At 41.7% G+C, this 23,421-nt stretch overlaps 1 protein-coding gene across 1 annotated transcript in view; it reads left to right on the forward strand.

Annotated features, from left to right (window-relative positions):
* TMEM170B (transmembrane protein 170B) overlaps positions 1-23,421 on the forward strand; it is a 210,425-nt gene that overhangs the window by 123,061 nt on the left and 63,943 nt on the right. Inside the window, exon 3 of the mRNA XM_070361298.1 lies at positions 7,396-7,501. Within this exon, the coding sequence (XP_070217399.1) occupies positions 7,396-7,478 (83 nt within the window). The 3' untranslated portion in view covers positions 7,479-7,501. The remainder of the gene's footprint in view (positions 1-7,395; positions 7,502-23,421) is intronic.

Genomic DNA, 23,421 nt, shown 5'->3' on the forward strand with positions numbered 1-23,421 from the left:
ACTTTCTTGTAGATTGAGTTGTTGCAATTATTATTGTTAATACAATTGACGAAGATAATTTTTTTTATAAAATAATTTTTCTATTGTAATTTGTTAAACAGAAAAAATGAAGTATCATGGAAAATGTTTCTCTGAAATAATGCTTGTCTCTCTAGTTAATTCTTAAATCCATTGATGAGTGGCATAATGCTAGAACAATACAGATTTCTGCATTGATATTATTTTTGCCCCAACCTCATTTTTATAGCAGTAAGAATGAGAAGCAGAAAGACTTGGGCGCTTGCACTAGAAGGTGAAGTGAGCTCAGAGCGGGGCCTTACATGGTGGTGGCGGCTTAGCTGATAAGTCATGTCTGACTCTTGAGACCCCATGGACTCTAGTCTGTCAGGCTCCTCTCTCCATGGGATTCTCCAGGCAAGAATACTGGAGTGGGTTGCCACTGCTTTCTGTGGGTTATCTTCCCAATCCAGGGATGAAACCAGGCTCTCCTGCATTGCAGGTGGATTCTTTACCAATTAAAGACACCAGGCCACTAGGATACTCTGTGTGATTAATTTCTGTAATAGCTGAAAAATAAAAACATTAATTTTGTTACTAATCAAAATATTTATCTTATTGTGTTTTAAAATATATTTTCATCAAACTTAAGTGGCAGATTTATCTCATTTAATTTATTAAAAAAAAAGTCCTCCCAGTATAAATAAAACCAGTACCCTTTGTTAAACCTATCAGGAAGATAAGACTTATTTTCTGACAGAAGTGTTTTAACTTCATTTTTAATTCAAATGTTAATACTGGATTAAAAAAATCTCATTATGTATTCCTTGAATTTAATATTGAGTAAATATTAAATACTACTACAACTAAGAAATACATTTCATAATGCATAGTAAAAAGAGATTTTAAGAAATGCAGATGTAATATAATTTATTTACTTTATAAGAAGTTATACAAATAAGATAACGAATTGAGATGTTGTTTTTCATTATTTAATTTATAATAATGTAGCATACTATATTTAGCAAAAATCATAAATTATTTTGAAGTAGGTATGTAAAAAAAAGCATGCTGTTTCTTTGGCAAATGTGTTTGTGTGTACATATTGATTGTTGGTATTCTGCCATGAGGAATAATTAAATTAGAAGCAAGTATAAATATCACACATAAATAGCACTATTAATTTTTAGACCTTAAGATACGTTCCTAGTATTTAAAGGAAGGAAAAAGAACTTACACTGAAACTCATTGATCTAGAAGCAAACATATAATTTTATTATTTTTTTGTTAGAGGAGTAGAAAGGATTAAGTGCTTTATAAATAAAATTATATGAGAATTTTCTTCAGCTGTAATACATGTTTAATGATAAGCCTTTATCACATGCATTTTAACTGCTTTATTGAAGCGCACACACCAAGTCAGAAAGGAATTATATTTCATTTATGGATTTTATCCAGTTTACTCTGCACAGTTTGGTGGTTCCAGGAAAACATTTCAAGTGCATTTAAAACAAATCTGAGTCACTAACATGTATTCCTCTGGTTATTCAAAGCTACTTTTCTTTCTGGCTGATGATATCTTTTGTACATAAATATTGAGGGCAGCCTAAAAGAAAGGCCTATACCTGAAATTGCCTACATGTGAAAAAGTCATAGAGTATTAAAAATATCTTACCTGTGATTTGTTCTCATAAACTTCCCCTACCCCACCACTGCCAGTAGAGTTGCAATTTTTGACATTAGTCTAGGAATAGTAGAGGCAAAATAATAGGGGTAAAAATGCAGAGCTTATCTCTTCTACCCCTCTCTACCGTATAAATATTCCATTTTAACCCCAACCTCACTCTTAACAGAAATGTGTGTAATATAGGAAAGACTAGAAGGCCAAGGGCTTTATGGTACTCTAAGTAATCACAAAAGGAACCTTCTGTTTCATTTATTTACCTAAAGGTTTTTAAACTCAGGAACAACACACTGAAGTAAGATTTGGGATGAATGTGGAAAGGGCTTTTGTGAACACAGGCAGGTCCTTAGGCCAGTTCAGTAAAACTCTGTGTTTGTGAACTCCTTGAATAACCCTGGTGTGAAGACCACCAAGTTCTTGGATATGTTCAAATTTAATATATACTGCCAAATTTGCCTGCAAGGTATTTTTGGCTAATTTCTACTTCCACCCACTGTGTATAGGCATTCCCATCACCCTATCTGCTTGTCAACATTTGATATCATCAGACTTCGAAATTTTTGCCCACTTAATAGGTGAGAAATGTTATTTCATGGATTTTGCTTCACATTTTCCAAATTATTGATAAGCTTGGGTTTAAATATTTGTTGGCTATTTGTGTTTCTACTTCGACCAGTTGTCTTTTATTACCTGTCTTCATTTTTTTCCTTTTGGTCACACTGAGTGGCATATGGGATCTTAGTTCCCCCACCAGGGATCGAACCTCACCCCCTGCATTGGAAACACAACCACTGGACTTCCAGGGAAATCCCATTTTTCCTCATTCTTTGATATTATATTTTTAAATGTAATTTTGCAGTTCCTTATATGTATATCTATTCTATATGCTATTCCTTTTTCATATGTTTCAAGTACTGTATTCTAATATGTCACTGTCTTATAACTTCAGTTATAGTCCTTGTCATCATCATTATCATCTTTTTAATACAGTTAATAATAACCATATAGTTAAAGTATATTGAGTGCTTACCTTGGAGGAAGGCATGGCAACCCACTCCAGTATTCTTGCCTGGAGAATCCCATGGACAGAGGAAGCTGGCAGGCTACAGTCCATGGGGTCGCAAAGAGCTGGACACAACTGAGCGGCTAACACACACACACACACACGCCCCTTGTGCCAGGTATACTTAGGTACTGTAGGGGTATTACCTAATTTAATTCTCACAACAGCCCTCTGAAATTGATGGTTGTTATATACCCCACTTTATAGACAAAAACTGAGCTATAGAAAGGCCTAAGGAAATTGACCAAGGTTGTTCAGCCAGTAAGTGGCAGAGACAGAATCAGCACCAAGGCCGTCTCTCTCCGAGCACTCATGCTTAATCACTGTACTGTCTCATATGACTTCACCTCAAATACAATATAAATAGTATTACAATCTTCAAGTAGCTTCATTTTGTTATAGTATAAGTGGTATTGAGTGTTGTAGTTAAAAACTGCTGTCCACTTCATTTTGAAAATTGACACGAAGTTCCCACAATGGGTTACATACTATGCTAGACTTGTGAATTAAGTAAAGAAAGAAAAAAGACAGTGTTCCACTCTCTGAGAGTTTATAGTGGTGTGGAAGATAGACAACATCATTGCAGTACTGCGTGATAAGCATTGTAATAGGATTCAGCCAAAAGCACAGAGAGAACTCATAGCAGGGGTCCCTAACATGCAATAACCACTTGTATGAATGATTTGGGGCTTCCCTGGTAGCTCAACAGTAAAGAATCCACTTGCCAATGCAGGAAATGCATTGACACATAGGTTCGATCCCTGGATCAGGAAGATTCTCTGGAGAAGGAAATGGCAAGTCACTCCAAGTATTCTTGCCTGGAGAATCCCATGGACAGAGGAGGCTGGTGGGCTATAGTCCATATTGCAAAGAGTCGGACACCACTGAAGCGACTTAGTACACACACATGAATGATTCATATGGAATCTTCAGTCAATAAAACTGCCTCATCTCTATCATGTGTGCCAAACTTCCCTTATCTTACATATTAGTTGGGACCTAAATGTTCTAATTAAGCTTGTTTATCTGCTTGTTGAGATCTTTTTGGACTCTCCTTCGCCCATGGAAAGTTTTAGCTCGTGTCTCCATCAATTGCCATTTACAGTTGCTTAGTATGTTATTGCGGACAAGGTGATGGCACCCCACTCCAGTACTCTTGCCTGGAAAACCCCATGGACGGAGGAGCCTGGTAGGCTACAGTCCATGCAGTCGCTAAGAGTCGGACACGACTGAGCGACTTCACTTTCACTTTTCACTTTCATGCGTTGGAAAAGGAAATGGCAACCCACTCCAGTGTTCTTGCCTGGAGAATCCCAGGGACGGGGAAGCCTGGTGAGCTGCCGTCTCTGGGGTCGCACAGAGTCGGACACGACTGAAGCGACGAAGCAGCAGCAGCAGCAGCAGTATGTTATTGACATCCTTATTCAAGTCATTTACCCATGAAACACTGACAAGAGCGCTAGGATAGGTTTTTCAGACAACTCTGGGGACAGCAACCAGGCCACTGCTCAGCACTGAGAAGACAGGTCACCAGTGTTCCATGTTCTTCTAGAACACAGAGGGTTGTAGGGGTGGGGTGGGGGGACAGAGCAAGGTGGTGACCCACCTGACAAGCAACTGGGGCAGCAGTCGTGGGGGTGGCATCAGTGGTGGTCACTGCTTCTGCTTTTCTCTTTCCCTTTTTTTTTTACATACCCCACCAATTCTGTGTCATCCCTTTAAGAAATATAATGGAGCTTTAAGTTTTTGGCTGAGCTGAAAATGACAAGATTTACACTAAAACTGCCAGCCCCTCAGTTTATCCCTCTTTTAAATGGAAAAAGTAATGCTGGACACTAAATGAAATCTTTTAAATTCCTTAATGTGTTTTGGAGAGAAGAAAGATTAAGGAATGCATGAGATTATTTTCGTTTTTAAATATTTGTGCTACCATCAGAAAAAAAAATGCATCGAGCAGTAAAGCCACTTGAGATTTCATAGCAGGGCAAGCGTTGTTTTATCTGGATTCTTCCTATTGTGTCATTCCAGATCGGTTATTTTTAAGCACACAAGCACAAATATTTATTTCTTGGCTGCTCATTTTTGGTCTCACCTCAGTTGCTATTTTAGCAATTGCCCTATAAACGGACAGTGCTGTGATCTCACAGAGGGCTGGAAAAGGGAGAGGAGAAAGGGAAGAGGCGAGCATGATGACATGACCGGGAGGAGCGCGGAGCCGTGAGTGCTGGCAGCCCGCGGAAGCCAACAGGAAAGCAGGCGGTGAAGATGCTGCCCCAGGGGTGGGGATGGGCTCTTTGCCGTTTATGGGAGAGCTAGGTTCTTTTGAATCACAAGAAGTGAGGCTGGGGGACATTGACCACAATGGTGAACAAACAAGGAGCAAGTCCCTCTTTTCTCTATTAAGCCCTCACAGAAGAGGCAAACATGCAAGGAACAGTAAAGCAGAGCCGGAGTTTGCAGAGCAGGGCCAGAATCGCAGGGCCAAGGAGGGAAGGGTGTATTTCACGGAGAGAGAGTAGCTTAATAACTGACTCGGTGACGGAGCGCTCTAGGATGAAGTCCTAGCCATTTATTATGAATACACTTATAAGCATGGTCAGAATCAGGATGGTAATTAAGGCAAGTAGGGGAGGACATAGACTTTTCCTTGGAAGGAAAATATTATTCGTTTCTGTATGAAAATGTTTATTTCTACAGTCTCGTGTCCATGGTGTTGGTCATTTATGCCATGAACATTATTCATCGGCTCATGCATTTATGTAGTACACGTCAGGATGTACCATCCAGGTTTATGGTGTGCTGCCTGGGGACTGTCTGCAGAAAAGGGGGCTCATTTAAAGTTGAATTTTCCACGTGGTAGCAGCAAATTTGTCTGAAGCCTGGCAGTGTTGCTTAGTTTTCACCATGGCCCATTCCCTGTTATCAGAAGGGGTGTGTTGTGTGTGTGGAGGGGGCTGGGGGGAGACTGATTTAAAAATATTAAAAAATAGAAACACTACTTCATCCCTGCTACTTAATCCATTTTTGCAATCTCTCGGGAAATTGGAGAGAGGGAAGGAAGTCTGTCTCTCTTTAGGCCCTGATTATATAAGGTGAGGTTAGTTTTCCCATCTGGTGCATGGAATCCACCTCATGGCTTTCCAGTCATACTTTTCTGCCCCGCTTAAGTCTATTTGCGTCTCGCTAAGCACACAGAATAGGGTGTAGCTTAGAATAGAAAAAAGGAGATGGGAAGGTTAAAAAGAGGAAAAAATATGTGGAGGACAAAGAGGGACATAGAGAGTAATTTGTTTCTAAGCTCACTTTTCAGAATGAGTCCAACCTACTAAGGTCCAGTCATGCATTCAGGCATTTACCATTTATTGAACATTTACAGGCCAGGTATAGCAGGATACAAAGTCTCAAGTCAACAAGGCACATAAAGACAAAACATGACCCTTACCCTCAAGAAGCTTTCTGTCCAGTAGAGAAGCTGTGCAAGTGAAATAAGCCACAGTGCAATACATCAAGAGCTCTGTAGAGACATGCACAGGGCTCTGTGGGAGAAGAGAGAAAGGGTTCAAAACCTCACTAGAAGTCTGGAAGGCTTCCTGGAGGAAGTGGCCATGCTGCTGCTAAGTCATGTCAGTCATGTCTGACTCTGTGCAACCCCATAGACGGCAGCCCACCAGGCTCCCCCATCCCTGGGATTCTCCAGGCAAGAACATTGGAGTGGGTTGCCATTTCCTTCTCCAATGCGTGAAGTGAAAAGTGAAAGTGAAGTCGCTCATTCGTGTCTGACTCTTAGTGACCCCACGGACTGCAGCCTACCAGGCTCCTCCATCCATGGGATTTTCCAGGCAAAAGTACTGGAGTGGGGTGCCATTGCCTTCTCCCATCAGCCTATTTACACTGGTTTTCCTTCCCCTCCGTGTCCCACTCGGCTGATATGATAACCTAGATGGATGCTACCCATTCAGTGGGTTTGCATGGCGGCTGAGAAAGTCAAAGCCAAGGACACAGCACTGTTTATGGAAGCAGTCAACCATCAAGGGAGTGAGCAGTGACACAGTAGTCACGCTGTGGGTACCTTATGTGACCAGCTCCAGGGACTGCTCTGGGTCAGGAGATGGGAGGCTCTTGCAGTCTGGCACCCTCAGCAAGAGGGGAGAGACACTTATTGCCCCTGGTGGACAGTCTCCCAACAGCGGCTAGAGAGTTAAGCAGGGGCTACACCAGTAAGGGAACCTTAGGCAACACTAAGGAATTTGAACTTCGAAAGCATGAGGAGCCACTGAAGACTTGACCAGAGAACTGTGATGATGATAACTACAATTTGAAAAGATTACTCTCATAACTGTGTACTGAAAAGATTAGACAGATAGCTGAGAGAACGCAGAAAATCAAGTTAGGAGGCAATTCCAGCTTACTATGTGTGCAGTTAACTGCCCAAAGTCAAGGTGCTAGAGACAGAGCTGGGGAAAGTTTGCAAGTCCAAGGATATTACAGAAGGTAAGATCTAAAGCTTTTTGTGGGTTTAATAAAAAGAAATTGCAGGGAAAATGTGAGAGGTGATATTACCAATAGCTTACTCTGTGTCCTACGTTATATTAGCATTTTACATGTATTAACTTACTTAATCTCATATACTGTTCGTATCCTTATTTTGCAGATGAGAAAACATGTGGGAAACCTAGAAGGTGGCTTTCCAGTTACCCGGTCAGGCAGCTGACGGGGTGGTGCTGTCCTCAATGAGATGACCTCCGAGGTGCAGCTATGTAAGTGCGAGGGTGAGGCGTTTGGTTTTGGCTGCTGTTACAAACAGAAGGTCTGTGTCCCCTCCAAATTCACATGTTGACGCTATCATCCCCAATGTGATGGTATTTAGAGATGGGGCCTATGGGATGCGATTAGGGTTACATGAGGTCAAGAGGCTGTGATGAGATCAGTGCTCTTAAAAGAAAAGGGAGACACAGAAATCTCTCTCTCTCTTTCTCTAAACACACACACACACACACACACACACACACACACACGCACATGCACCAAGTTAAGGCCATGAGAGCTCAAAGCAAGAAGTATGGCACCATATATGGATGTGAGAGTTGGACCATAAAGAAAGCTGAGCACCAAAGAATTGATGCTTTTGAACTGTGGTGTTGGAGAAGACTTTTGAGAGTCCCTTGGACTGCAAGGAGATCAAACCAGTCAATCCTAAAGGAAATGAACCCTGAATACTCATTGGAAGGACTGATGCTGAAGCTCCAATAATTTGGCCCCCTGATGCAAAGAACTGACTCATTGGACAAGACCCTGATGCTGGGAAAGATTGAAGGTGGGAGGAGAAGGGGATGACAGAGGATGAGATGGTTGGATGGCATCCCGACTCTATGGACATGAGTTTGAGTAAGCTCCAACAGTTGGTGATGGACAGGGAGGCCTGGTGTGCTGCAGTCCACGGGTCGCAAAGAGTCGGATGCGACTGAGCAACTGAACTGAACTGAACTGAACTGAACCAGCCAGGAAGAGGGCCCTTACTAGGAACTCAGGCAGGTGGCACTTGGATCTTAGACTTTCCAGCCTGCAGAACTGTGAGAAACAAATTCCTGTTGCTTATGCCACCCATTCCGTGGTGTTTTGTTATGGCAGCCTGAGCGCACTAAGACAGCCCAGGTGAGTATGAGGTATCTGAGGAACATCTTACTCATGCTTTCTAGTAGATATTTCAGGTCTTTGTTGGAGATACAGATATAGAGGCAGTCACTGAGTGGGGAGTGAGTTTGAATGTAATCCTGAAAAGTATAAAGAATGAGAGGAGCAAAGGGCCATGGAATGGAGCTGTGAAGAGTGCCTACATTTTGGGGTCAGGCAGAGGAAGAAAGCCTCCAAAAGACAGAAGAGGAGTAGTTGGAGTGGTAGAAAGGACAGACGAAAAGGAGAAGGCTCAGGAACCAAGGAAGAGGGAATTTCACCAAGATGGGAGAGGGCTTAGCCGTGACTTGACCCCAGGTTGGGTAGTAAAAGCACCATGCCCACTGAGCAAAGCAATTCATAGGTAATTTTTGGCTGTAAAGGCTTCCCTGGTGGCTCAGAGGGTAAAGCATCTGCCTGCAATGCAGGAGACCTGGGTTTGACCCCTGGGTCAGGAAGATACCCTGGAGAAGGAAATGGCAACCCACTCCAGTATTCTTGCCTGGAGAATCCCATGGATAGAGAAGCCTGGTAGGCTACAGTCCATGGGGTCGCAAAGAGCCAGACATGACTGAATGACTTCACTTTCCTTTTCCTTTCCTTTTGGCTGTAAAGAGAGTAGGGTAAGACAGTAGACAAGTAGGGAATCATTGAAATTTGAATTATAGGTAAAGTTGAAATACCATTTGTTAAGTGAGGAAGTTACCTCAATGAAAAAGACTGTTCAGTCTGAGTTGGTTGATGGAATATGTCAAGCAGAAGTGGCAACAAAATGGAATTTTTTTTCCTAAAAAATGTTTCCGTATCTCTTTTAAAGAGAATACAGTTGACTTTTAAGAAGGTCCTAGCAAGAATATGCTTTCCTCTTGCATAGATTGGAAAACACAGTGGGCACAAGTCCCAGCTATTCCACTGTGTTTCAGAGTCTGGACTCTGGTCTCGCATTCCTGTGCTTTGTTCTGCAATTAAAATTGAACACGAGGGGTTAAGAGAAGAGATTTGGCTATCTTGGTTTTGCTGAAACAGACTGCTGTTTGTAAAAGTGCTGCTGCTAAGTCGCTTCAGTCGTGTCCGACTCTGTGCGACCCCATAGACGGCAGCCCACCAGGCTCCCCCGCCCCTGGGATTCTCCAGGCAAGAGCACTGGAGTGGGTTGCCGTTCCCTTCTCCTGTAAAAGTGCTGGGAGTCTTTAAAGATAGCAGAGAGCAGCGACAGGTCAAAAAGATCATGTGATGGAGACCTTTAATCTTTCGCTGCAGTTAATTAACAGCCTAAAGGTAAAAATAAAGGAGAAAAGAAATTTTAAAAACAGAAAGAAAGAAAACATGGGCATGGGTCAAACAGTATACTTGTTGTAAAAGGAGACGATTATTATAATTAATGGTGATCCATATGGATAATGTCAATTTGTGAAAGCTGTGTGCTGTTTCTATTTTTTTTTCTCCTCCTGCAAATCTCTGCTAACTCAGCTACTCCTTTCTTCTGCTCTGTGAAACCTGGTCACTATGTTGTCTTTATATTTATGGTGTGGGTTTTTGTAGGGGATTCTAGATGGCTAGATATATAGCTATGCTAAGTTGTTCTACAGTAGGGGATTCTAGATGGCTAGATATATAGCTATGCTAAGTTGTTCTACAGTAGGCAAATATCCCCAAATGATAAACAGGGGCTGGATAATATTCTTAGTTGAATGTAATTCAAAATGTAACTAAATTCATGGTCACCCATGATCAAAGTGAAGTAACATCCTTCCATCTAAAGATGGTCTTCCCCAAATATTGACTATTGCTTACTATCTAGTCAATTGAAGAATTACTGAGACTTTAAGGTGGAAGGGCTTTCAGAAATCACATTTTCTCACTTATTTTTACACAGTAGAAAATTGAGGCCTCTATAAGTTAAATCATATCTCCAATAGGATGGTGATATTCAATACTGGATTGGTGATATCCAAAATTGGATGTATCCAATAAATTAAATCACCAACAGGATGGCGGCAGGCTCTAAATTAGCACAGAGGTTTTCTGGTAACTTTATTGTTACTCATTGCATGTGGTATACATGTGAATTGTTATTTTGTTGTTGTTTAGCTGCTAAGTCGTGTTGGACTCTTTTGTGACCCCATAGACTGCAGCACACCAGGCTTCCCTGTCCTTCACCATCTCCCAGAGCTTGCTCAAACTCATGTCCATTGAGTCGGTGATGCCATCCAATCATCTCATCCTCTGTCGTCCCCTTCTCCTCCTGCCTTCAGTCTTTCCCAGCATCAGGGTCTTTTCCAATTAGTCAGTTCTTCGAATCAGGTGGCCAAAGTACTAGAGCTTCAGCTTCAGCAGCAGTCCTTCCAATGAATATTCAGGGTTCATTTCCTTTAGGGTTGGCTTGTTTGATCTCCTTAAATATGTTATTATGTGTTCAGACACATTTGAATATATTTTTAAAAACTGCTCTCTTTTATACATTTAGGTGTTTTTTTCATTCACAGACATTAATTCAAAGACCTATTAAACTTCTACTTATATATCCTTAGACAACAAAATTTTGTTATTTGTAGAGTATCACACTAAAGTTTTGAGGACCTTAACTCTTTTATCTTTCTAAATCCTGCCTTTCAAAAGCTTCTTTGGTAACCTTTCACTATGGTGATGAAGGGAACAACCTGGTTAGCTTGACATAAGCCCAATTTCTCTTTGAGAATCCTGCCCAAGGAGGGCAGGGTGGTCTCTGAACTGTCAAGAGGTGAACAGGAAGCAAAAAACACACAGAGGAGGAGAGCTGGAGAAACTACAGGGCTTTAGCAGTGATCTCTCTAGTGCCTGCGTGGTCTTTTCTGGAGCCCTTTGTCTCCTTGAATACTCACCTTTGAAACCTGCTCTCAATTGCTGCTTATAAAAATAGTAGTTATGTCACAGATGCATGTCATTCTCTCTAACATCAAACGGACAGCTCATGTTCTTTGTTGGCATTGTTTCCCGAGGCTGAAGAACAGCCTCCCTTTAGCAGGCGTGGGCTCATTAGTCATAAGTCTCCATCTTTAGTTTTCATTTCTTATTTCCATCAGAACTTGTGGCATCAATGGTCAAATCATTTATTTTCATGAATGTTTACATTTGCTACTGACTTTTCCATTTGTCTTTGAAAAAGCACTGTCAAAAGTTCGGATGGCATGTTCCTGTTTAGCTGCTTCTGAACTCGGTGCTTATGTTTAAGTCGTTCAGTCGTGTCCGACTCTTTGCCACACTTTGGACCCTAGCCCACCAGGCTACTCGGTCCATGGGATTTTTTGGGCAAAGAATACCAGAGTGGGTTGCCATTTCCTCCTCCAGGGGAACTTCCCAACCCAGGGGTCGAACCTGCACCCTCTGTGTATTAACTCTGTGGCTATAGCCAAGTCCCTGACTTCTCAGAGTCTTATTTTTCCCCTCTGTAAAATTAGAAATGTTACGCCTGACCTGCTTCTCCAATAAGGTGAAGTGGGAGGGTTCTTGTCATTTTTGCTAAGTATGATAAGCAGAATGCAGAGTTGCACCCAGAATTTCCCACCCCTGATATACGTACCCTGCGTAACCCTCTCTCCTTGAGTGTGGGTGACATCTGTGAATATGATGAGGTTTTACTCCTGTGAAGTTTTTTTTTTTTAAGTTCTATTTCAGCTTTATTCTTTTCAATTAGAAAATAATCACTCTTTGTGATGAGTAAACACTTTTTAAAAGCTACAGTAAGAATGTAGACTTTAGCTCTCATACTAACCAGTATGAAGGATCTCTCTCCCTGTCCCCAAGTTGTTTCTTTTTTTTCTTTTTATCTTCCTTTAAAAAGTATTTTTATTTTTTAAATTAATTTTTGTTGTAGTGTAGTTGCTTTGGCTTTCCCAGTAGCTCAACTGTAAAGAATTCACCTGCAACACAGGAACTAGAGGAGACTGGGGTTCAATCCCTGGGTGGGGAAGATCCCCTGGAGGAGGGCATGGCAACCCACTCTAGTATTCTTGCCCAGAGAATCCCATGGACAGAAGAGCCTGGAGGGCTACAGAGCATGAGCTTGCAGAGTCAGACATGACTGCAGTGACTTAGCACACACAGATGCTTTACGATGTTGTGTTAGTTTCAACCATAGAGCGAAATGAATCAGCCATACATATGTATATATTACCTCCCTTTCGAACTTGCTTCCCATTCAGATCACCACAGTGCTTTAAGCAGAATTGTTAATGCAAAGGGAGATTTTCCTGGGTGGACTTAACCTAAGCCAGTGAACTCTTAAAAGAGAGCTGAGGCCTCCCTGAAGGAAAATATGTGAGATACCCTGATGGTCCTGAAGAAGCAAGCAGTCTGACTGTGAACTTCCCATGATGGATGGACCTGTGGACACGGCAAGAACTTGAGTGCTGCCTCTAAGAGCTGAGAATGGCTCCCAGCAGACAGCTAGCAAGAAATCAGGGGCCCCAGTCACACAGCTGCAATTGTGCTAGTGTGTGCCTCACACACACACTGAATTGTGCTACCTGTGGGGGCTTGGAAACAGATTCTTCCCCAGATGACTCTCCAGATAAGAATGCAGCTGGCTGCCACCTTGATTATAGCCTTATGAGACCCTGAATGGAAAGTCCAGCTAAGGCGATGCCAGAATCCCCAGCCCACAGAAACTGTGAGATAATCAGTTTGTGTCATTTCACACTGCTAAGTCTGTGATAATTTATTATGCAGCAGTAGGAACTGATACACTCAGTACTGAACACCAAGAGGTGAGAGCAAAGGAAGTCAAGACTGGCTTTCTTATCTCTCTAGCAGCTGAGGCACAGGGTCAGCTGATCAGATGGGCCCACCTGGAACTCTGAGTCTGGAGGGAGGGATACAAAGACTTGGGTGCTTTTAGAGGTCAGCTCCAGAGAATGGCTGCGATGGTGGCAGAATCCCAGTGTTGGCATAGTCTAGTGAAGAGTCTGACTAATTTCCACTGCGATTAGTCAGGAATCCTGTCTGTTATTTGCCTCCAAGTTGATTGTAGATTATTATAGATCATATATGTAAAAGTGCTTTGTAAACTTTGGCAAATTGTATAAGCATAACTATTATTGTAATTATTTCTCTGGTTTCACTTTCCTTCAGGCTCCTATGTTTGACCTTGGTCTCTCTGCAAAAGCTATTAGAATTCTCGGTATCTATCTTCATGCTGCCATTCCAATGAACAAAGTTACCTCTATTCTTAAAAAATAGAAGTAATGTGTAAGTCTGTGTGAAGATGAGATTATTAGCAAAAAAAAAAAATTGAGTCAGAACATTTAGGAAGTCATAAAGAGGGACTGTTTCCTGGGAATTTGTAGGGCTTAAACTTAGGTTTAAGGACACGCTTTCAGTCACACTCAAAGATCAAACAGCAATCTCTGCCTGCCTGGAACCGTTTAGAAAACAAGTGTCCGCTACTGTGAGGGTCTCCAGGGAAGATGCTTCCTTGACCATTTTTCTGAATGGATTTGAGTCTAGTGAGCGTGTGTTCCGGTTGATTCAAAATCACATCTTCCTTGCAATGAAGCACAAATCTGTACGTATCCTCACAGATTTCCTGTATCCCTGTCACTGAAAGGTACAGACTAAGGAATAAATGCAATGGAAAATATCATCTTTGAAAAGAAATGATTGAAAAGCATGGTTTAAAAAAAAAAAAAACCCTGCATTTATCAACGCCACCTCAGGGGGTAGGAGTTTGGGCAGCTAATCACAGAGTCCTTACAGCTCTGCTCTTAGATTAACATGTTAGGATTCTGAGGCTATAAAAGTTCGAGAGAACTTGATGGCTGATCTATATCTTTTGACTGTCTGAACCCAGGACCATTGGGTTAGTTTACATATGGCCACTGGGGCTCCGGGAACCTTTTATGCAGAAAGTCCCCTGCATTTAAAGGGAAAAGACTATAACCCTGACTTTCTCCCCTCATGACATGAGCATCTAGTTACCAGCACGGGGACATGAGGATTTTGCCTCTGACTCATGGCCAGAGATCTCTGGTGAACTATTAGTCCTACTAGGGGCTGGAGGCCGTTAGAGAAAATGAGTTCTCTGTAGAGCATAGAGAATATGGTAGGAAGAAGAGGAGTTGGGCTGTTGCATGGTGCTTTGCTGAATAGCTTCCCCGTAAAACAACCAGAGGACTTCATTTAAGTTCCTGAATAGGGAAAAAGCCATCAACACGACCTCATAGAGAAAGCAGTAAAAGTGAGTAAACATAGCAACCTTGGGTAGCAGTTTACCTGTAATCCTTGGAACAGAAATGCTGATTGTACCAGAAAGCCAGCAGCCAAGTGATAATCAGTGGTAGGGGGTGGGTAGGGGTGGGGACGGAGTGCACTGGTGGTAAAAGCAGCAGGTGCAGGAAAAGCAGAGCAAAAACAGGAAGCCTGCCCTCTGACCTCCATGTCAGCAGACTCGGACGGAGGTGGGTGACAGGCTTAGAGATCAGTGTGGCGACTGCCCCAGGCCTGGCCATGTTTGTCCCCGAGGAACCTGTCACCCCGAGGCCCCTTATGTTGATTTGCCTTTAGTGGTGCAGCCCAGCATGGGGGGAGGCAAAGGGCGACCAGGGGGCGGGGTAGTGCTTTTCTGTTTTTTAATTTTTTAACAAGCATTTTGACTGCCTTGGGTCCTACTTGCGGCATGTGGCTCTCTCTGATTGTGGCATGCAAGCTCCCTGGGGCCTGGGCTCTGTGTAGTTTGCAGCACACGGGCTCTCTAGGTGAGGTGTCCAGGCTCAGTGGCAGCAAATGAGTCTACTTGCCCCAAGGGCATGCGGGGTCTTCGTTCCCCGGACCAGGGATCAAACCCGTGTCCCCTGCACTGGAAGGTGGATTCCCAACCATTGGACCACCAGGGAAGTCCTCATCAATTGAGTTTTTCATTTATGTTTTTGTAGTTTCCATTTCTAGATGTCCCACCTGGTTCTTTTTCAAATCTGCTAGGTCATTTTTTCAAGTTTCTATATACTGTAGATTTTATCTTTATTTTTTTTAAACATAGGTATTTCATAACTTGCCTCTGATTATTCCAGGATCTGAAGTCTTTCAGGGTCTGTTTATACAGTGTAGTACTTTTCTTTTGCTGCTGTTTCTTTCTCATTGTAACTTTTCTTGTGACTTGATTGTCATTGACTTCTCAGTGATCCGTGTCCATTAGACATAGTTTTTGGTGATTCCTGTGAGTTGAGTAAGGGAGCCCTTCTCCAGACAGTCTTGTCTTTACCTCCCCAGACATTTATGGCACTACTACTAAATTCTGGGAAATAGTGAGGACAGAGGAGCTTGGCATGCTGCAGTTCATGGGGTCACAAAGTAGGACATGACTTAGCGACTGAACAACAACACTTATCTGTAACCAGTTCAAACTAAAGTAATGCCTTGAAGTTCTCTGAACTACTTCTAGGATTTGAATTCACACTGTAAATTCTCAGGGGGGTGGTCTCTGGGTAGAACTATTGGAGGAGAGATTATGTGTGTGTGTGTGTCTGTTTTCTTTCTTTGCTCTATTAAGACATCTCTGTCTTTGGACTCTTAGTTATTGGTGGGTTTTTTTTGTTTGTTTGTTTGTTTGAAGTTGGGAGTGAGAAGTAGGTAGTTTTACTTCTGGTTTACCTTTATCCTGTGGTGGGTTCTCCCTTTGGGATTCTAGATTAACAGAGGTGGTATCTAACATTGGTCTTTCAACCTGGGTGGACCCTGAGCTTTGACTTGTCTCTTTTACTTTGTCAAGTCTTCAAAACAGTAACACAAGTCCCCCATATATGTCCTCAGGGCAAAAGGCTTTGGTTGTTTTTCTTGCCTTTCTGGGTTTTTAGATTCTCTTAGAACTTGATCTGGTAATTCCTCATTATCTTATCATTCCTTAGATGCTTTTAAAGAGACTGGGAATTTTTACAAACTTTTAGGAAAATTATTTTATAAATTTTTATCAGGGGGTTGATGCAAATGGCCCATCCCTTTATTCTTAGAAAAGGAGGGAAATTAAATTTGGAATGTTTTTAATAGTCTCATTGTCACTGTTCTCTGAGTATAGAAGCATTCCCCTAAATTGGTAAATTTCACTATGTTTACACAGTGAGTTTTTAAAATTCTGCATGGAAAGAAAGAAAAGAAAGAAAAAACACAAAGAAGGCCAGTAGACACTCAACACATGGAGAGAAGTACTTGAAACTCATACAAAGAGTTAGACTCAAAGGAAAAGACTGATTTCTTAAAATTGGAATTCTATATTGTTATTGATTGATATGTAATAAATTACTTCAAAACTTAACAGCTTAGAACAAACATTTATTATCTCTCAGTTCCTAAGGATCTGGAATCTGAGAGCAGCTAGGCTGGGTGTCTGGATCAGTGTTTCTCATGATGAGACTGCAGGCAAGCTGTCGGTGGGGCCACAGCGTCATCGAAACACTCAGCTGGGCCTAGAGGACCCACCTCTAAGGTCATTCATGTGACTCCTGTCAGGAAACCCTGGTTCCGCATTGGCTGCCTGCTGGAGGCCTGGGCTCCTCAACACTGGCCTTCTCCATCAGCAGTTGGCTGAGAGGGCAGCTGGTTTCTGCCAGAGTAAGGAACTTGAAAGAGTGGACCACCAAGAGAGAATTACAACATCTTTTACAAGCTGATCTTGAAATGACACACCATCACTCCTGCCATATTGTATTGGTTCCCTGAGACCAACCCTGGTAAGACACGAGAGAAGATTACACAAGGATGTGAATATCAGGAGTTGGGGGTCATCTGGGGTCACGCTTGAAGCTGCCTGCTGTAAGTGCCTACACTTCAGTAAGGCAAAAAACTCTCAAAACAGAAAAATGGAGAAAAGATACAAAAGTCTGTTCATAGAAATACATATATATTACACAAACTAAAATACATCTTAAACATAAAAAGACTCTCAACCTCACTCAAAATAAGGATAATGTAAATTAAAACTATATTGAGATGCTGTTTCTACCCATAAGATTGTATAACCCACTATATTGTTGAGAATTTGGGGAAACAGGGTTTTATGTCTTGTCAGTGAGTGTAGACAGTGGTAAAATGTCTTTGAAGAGTAATTTGGCAATAACTCAGTAGTTTAAAAAAAAAAACATTTCATTCAATTCAACACTTCCACTTCTAGGAATTTTGCCTAAATATATTCTGGCACACATGCAAAATGATGTCTGTATGAAGATCTTTACTGCTGCATCAACTTATAATAGCAAAAGATTGGAAACCATCTGAATTTCCATCAATAGGGAACTGATTACATAAATTATGGTAGTACACATATAGGAGAATTCTATTAATCTCTTAAAAAAGAACAAGGCAGCCCTCTTTACACATAGTTAAGATTTTCTCCAAAATGTGTGGAAGATGTGAAAGCAAAGTGCAGAACACAATGTCACTACTTGTGAAAAAATATGTATATGCAAAAAAATATATATATGCTCATACATGAACATAGTATCTCTAGAAGCACATGGAAGAGATTGGGATTGTAGCTTGCTTTCATAGAGGGAAACTGGGTAGTTAGGGAACTAAGGGTATGAAAGAGACCTACTTTTTATGTATTCTCATTGTACCTTTTGAACTTTATAATATGTGCATGATTTAATCACTCGAAAATAATTAAAATATTAAAAAATATATATTAGAATAACCTGAAATCATGGTGCCCTGAGCTAGGCTGGTGTCAACAGAAACAAAGAGAAGTAGAATTGGCAGGACATGGTGAGTAATTGGAAAGGCGAGTGGAAGAAGGAAGGGTCCAGGATGGCGCTCAGATTCCTGCTGCAGTACCCAAGTGAGCAGAAAAAGAGCACCGAAGAGTATATCTCGTAGAGGAAAATATGTGTATTTGATAAGACAATTACGTTTTATGGAAAAATCACAATTTAAAAAACTAAAGGGTATTATTTTCTGTTAGTTCAGTTTAGTTACTCAGTTGTGTTTGACTCTTTGTGACCCCATGGGCTGCAATATGCCAGGCCTCCCTGTCCATCACCAACTCCTGCAGCTTATTCAAACTCATGACCATTGAGACGGTGATGCCATCCAACCATCTCATCCTCTGTTGTCCCCTTCTCTTCCTGCTTTCAATCTTTCCCAGCATCAGGGTCTTTTCTAATGAGGCAGTTCTTTGCCAAAGGACTGGAGCTTCAGTTTCAGCATCAGTCCTTCCAATGAACACCCAGGACTGATCTCCTTTAGGATGGACTGGTTGTTTCTCCTTGCAGTCCAAGGGACTCTCAAGAGTCTCCTCCAACACCACAGCTCAAAAGCATCAATTCTTCGGCACTAGCATTCCTTATGGTCCAACTCTCACATCCATACACGACTACTGGAAAAACCATAGCCTTGACTAGACAGACCTTTGTTGACAATGTAATGTCTCTGCTTTTCAATATGCTGTCTAGGTAGGTCATAACTTTTCTTCCAAGGAGTAAGCGTCTTTTAATTTCATGGCTTCAGTCACCACCTGCAGTGATTTTGGAGCCCCCAAAATAAAGTCTGTCACTGTTTCCATTGTTTCCCCATCTATTTCCCATGAAGTGATGGGACCAGATGCCATGATCTTTGTTTTCTGAATGTTGAGTTTTAAGCCAACTTTTTCACTCTCCTCTTTCATTTTCATCAAGAGGCTTTTTAGTTCCTCTTCACTTTCTGCCATAAGGGTGGTGTCATTTACATATCTGAGGTTATTGATATTTCTCCCAGCAAGCTTGATTCCAGTTTGTGCTTCATCCAGCTGGCATTTCACATGATATACTCTGCATATAAGTTAAATAAGCAGGGTGACAATATACAGCCTTGACATACTCCTTTCCCTATTTGGAACCAGTCTGTTGTTCCATGTCCAGTTCTAACTAAATCTGCATACAGATTCCTCAGGAGGCAGGTCACGTGGTCTCATAATTCCATCTCTTAAAGAATTTTCCACAGTTTGTTGTGATCCACACAGTCAAAGGCTTTGGCATACTCAATAAAGCTGAAATAGATGTTTTTCTGGAACTCTCTTGCTTTTTCAATGGTTCAATGGATGTTGGCAATTTGACCTCTAGTTTCTCTGCCTTTTCTAAATCCAGCTTTAACATCTGGAAGTTCACAGTTCACATACTGTTGAAGCCTGACTTGGAGAATTTTGAGCATTACTTAGCTAGCGTGTGAGATGGGTGCAATTGTGCAGTAGTTTGAACATTCTTTGGCATTGACTTTCTTTGGGATTGGAATGAAAACTGACCTTTTCCAGTCCTGTGGCCACTGCTGAGTTTTCCAAATTTGCTGGCATATTGAGTGCACCACTTTCACAGCATCAGCTTTTAGGATTTGAAATAGCTCAACTGGAATTCCATCACCTCCACTAGCTTTTTTTGTAGTGATGCTTCCTAAGGCCCACTTGACTTCACATTCCAGAATGTCTGGCTCTAGGTGAGTGATCACATCATCACGGTTATCTGGGTCATGAAGATCTTTTTTGTATAGCTCTTCTGTGTATTCTTGCCACCTCTTCTTAATATCTTCTGCTTCTGTTCGGTCCATACAGTCTCTGTCCTTTATCGAGCCCATCTTTGCATGAAATGTTCCTTTGGTATCTCTAATTTTCTTGAAGAGATCTCTAGTCTTTCCCAGTCTATTGTTTTCCTCTATTTCTTTGCATTGATCACTGAGGAAAGCTTTCTTATATCTCCTTGCTCTTCTTTGGAACTCTGCATTCAAATGGGTATATCTTTCCTTTTCTCCTTTGCCTTTCACTTCTCTTTTCTCAGCTATTTGTAAGGTCTCCTCAGACAGCCATTTTGCCTTTCTTTTTCTTGGGGATGGTCTTGATCACTGCCTCCTGTACAATGTCACAAACCTCCATCCATAGTTTTTCAGGCACTGTGTCTATCAGATCTAATCCCTTGAATCTGCTTGTCACTTCCACTGTATAATTATAAGGGATTTGATTTAGGTCATACTTGAATGGTCAAGTGGTTTTCCCCACTTTCTTCAATTTAAGTCTGAATTTGGCAATAATGAGTTCATGATCTGAGCCACAGTCAGCTCCTGGTCTTGTTTTTGCTGACTGTATAGAGCTTCTCCATCTTTGGCTGCAACGAATATAATCAATCTGATTTTGGTGTTGACCATCTGGTGATGTCCATGTGTAGAGTCTTCTCTTGTGTTGGAAGAGTGTGTTTGCTATGACTAGTGCGTTCTCTTGGCAAAACTCTGTTAGCCTTTGCCCTGCTTCATTCTTCACTCCAAGGCGAAATTTGCCTGTTATTCCAGGTATCTCTTGACTTCTCACTTTTGCATTCCAGTCCCCTATAATGAAAAGGACATCTTTTTTGGGTGTTAGTTCTAGAAGGTCTTGTAGGTCTTCATAGAATTGTTCAACTTCAGCTTCTTCAGCATTACTGGTCGGGGCATAGACTTGGATTACTATAATGTTGAATGGTTTGACTTGGAAACAAACAGAGATCATTCTGTCATCTTTGAGATTGCACCCAAGTACTGCATTTCGGACTCTTTTGTTGACCATGATGGCTACTCCATTTCTTCTAAGGGTTTCTTGCCCACAGTAGTAGATATAATGGTAATCTGAGTTAAACTCATCCATTCCGGTCCATATTAGTTCACTGATTGCTAAGATGTTGATCTTCACTCTTGCCATCTCCTGTTTGACCACTTCCAATTTACCTTGATTCATGGACCTAACATTCCATGTTCCTATGCAATATTGTTCATTCTGAAGGAGATCAGCCCTGGGATTTCTTTGGAAGGAGTGATGCTAAAGCTGAAACTCCAGTACTTCGGCCACCTCGTGTGACGAGTTGACTTATTGGAAATGACTCTAATGCTGGGAGGGATTGGGGGCATGAGGAAAAGGGGACGACAGAGGATGAGACGGCTGGATGGCATCACTGACTCGATGGATGTGAGTCTGAGTGAACTCCAGGAGTTGGTGATGGACAGGGAGGCCTGGCGTGCTGCGATCCATGGGGTCGCAAAGAGTCGGACACGACTGAGCGACTGAACTGAACTGATGCAATATTGTTCTTTACAGCATCTGACTTTACTTCCATCACCAGTCACATCCACAACTGGGTGTTGTTTTTGCTTTGGCTCCATCTCTTCATTCTTTCTGGAATTATTTCTCCACTGATATCCAGTAGCATATTGGGTACCTACCGACCTGGGGAGTTCATCTTTCAGTGTCCCATCTTTTTGCCTTTTCACACTGTTCATGGGCTTCTTAAGGCAAGAATACTGAAGTGGTTTGCCATTCCCTTCTCCAGTGGACCACGTTTTGTCAGAACTCTTTACCGTGACTGTCGGTCTTGGGTGGCCTTACATGGAATGGCTCATAGCTTCATTGAGTTAGACAAGGTTGTAGTCCACGTGATCAGTTCAATTAGTTTTCTATGATTGTGGTTTTCATTCTCTCTGCCCTCTGATGGATAAGGATAAGAGCTTATGGAAACTTCCTGTTGAGAGAGACTGACAAGGGTAAACTGGGTCTTATTCTGATGGGTGGGGCCATGCTCAGTAAATCTTTAATTGGATTTTCTGTTGATGGGCAGGGCTGTGTTCCCTCCCTGTTGTTTGACCTGAGGCCAAACTTAACTTTGCTGTTGTCCAGTGGCTCAATCAAATCTGATACTTTGTGACCCCATGGACTGCAGCAAGCCAGACTTCCCAGTCCTTCACCATCTCCGGTGCTCACACACATGTCCATTGAGTGGGTGATGCTATCCAACCATCTTATCCTCTGTTGTCCTCTTCTCCATTAGGCCTAAGAAGATAAAAACGTTCAGGAGCTTCCCTGGTGGTCCAGTGGTTTAAGAATCCACCTTGTAATGCAGAGGACACGGGTTTGATTTCCTGGTCCAGGAAATAAGATCCCACATGCCATGGACCAACTAAGCCAGAGTCTTGAATGTTATTATTTTCTGTACTGTTCAGTAAGCTCCTTGCAGTTAGAGATTATATTTTAAATTTCCTTGTATCTCTTATAGCATAGATGCTCAATAGATATGTTAGACAAATGTCTGAAAATTAATTTTTTAAAACGTGTTTTATCTTTTCAGAAGCATTAAATATCTGCCCAGATATTTGCTGAGTGAGAGCATCAAATAGATTGAAAATAAAATACCTCATCATCTGTTTATCAGAGGGGGAAGGGACACAGGTGGAGAAACAATGATGTTCATGCAGCAAGTTGCTAATGAGAATAACTCATAGGAGTTTCACAACATAAGGGAATTTAATCTAAGAAAAACAGAAGAGTGAATTTAGCCACCAGAGGGCTCTCATCATTCCATGTAATTGTAAGCTCAGAACTGTTCATGAGATGGACAAAACTGCGTCTGCAGACCAGAGGAGGATGTATGATGATGTGTGTATGATGGTTTCCCACACCATTAGCTGGACACGACCATTGCAAGGACATCCTGCCGAGTCGTCTTACTACAAGATGAGAGAATTGAAACTAGCCAGTGTGCTTTAAACAGTCTGTCTCTGAATGTCCAGGAGGGCCTCTTTGTCTTTTGTTAATTGAAAAATGAATTTATCTCTAATGCTCTATGATAATGCAAGGACACTTGGGAGGTATTCCCATGTGTTGCATGGAAGGAAGAGGAGAGTTACAATGAGGCTTGAAGTGGTGACGTTCGCTAAAATTTCAGTGCTCTGTCAAGACTTAGAAGAGTCTAAAACTAGGATTGCTGGGTTGGCATTTACAAGTTTTCATTGCCTTCTCTGACTTTTATATTGTTGGGTCATTTGTAATGGTCTCTTATTAGTATTTTTCAGTCAGGGAATGATTGGGACCCTTTTGTTGATTTTGTGAAGCTGTGCAAGCGATAGGTTAGTGTCCCTCTCATTAAAATTTTCTGACCCTTGGTGCCCCCATTATTAACCCCTCATTGGATTAATAGAGCCTTTGAGTTAAGAGAACAGAGAAGGAAACAGAAGTTTACTGGGGGCCACACGCTGGGTTGTGTTGTAGTTTCATTATTAAAGT

This window comes from Bos mutus, chromosome 23, assembly GCF_027580195.1.
Source record: "Bos mutus isolate GX-2022 chromosome 23, NWIPB_WYAK_1.1, whole genome shotgun sequence".
NCBI classification, from domain to species: Eukaryota; Metazoa; Chordata; class Mammalia; order Artiodactyla; family Bovidae; genus Bos; species Bos mutus.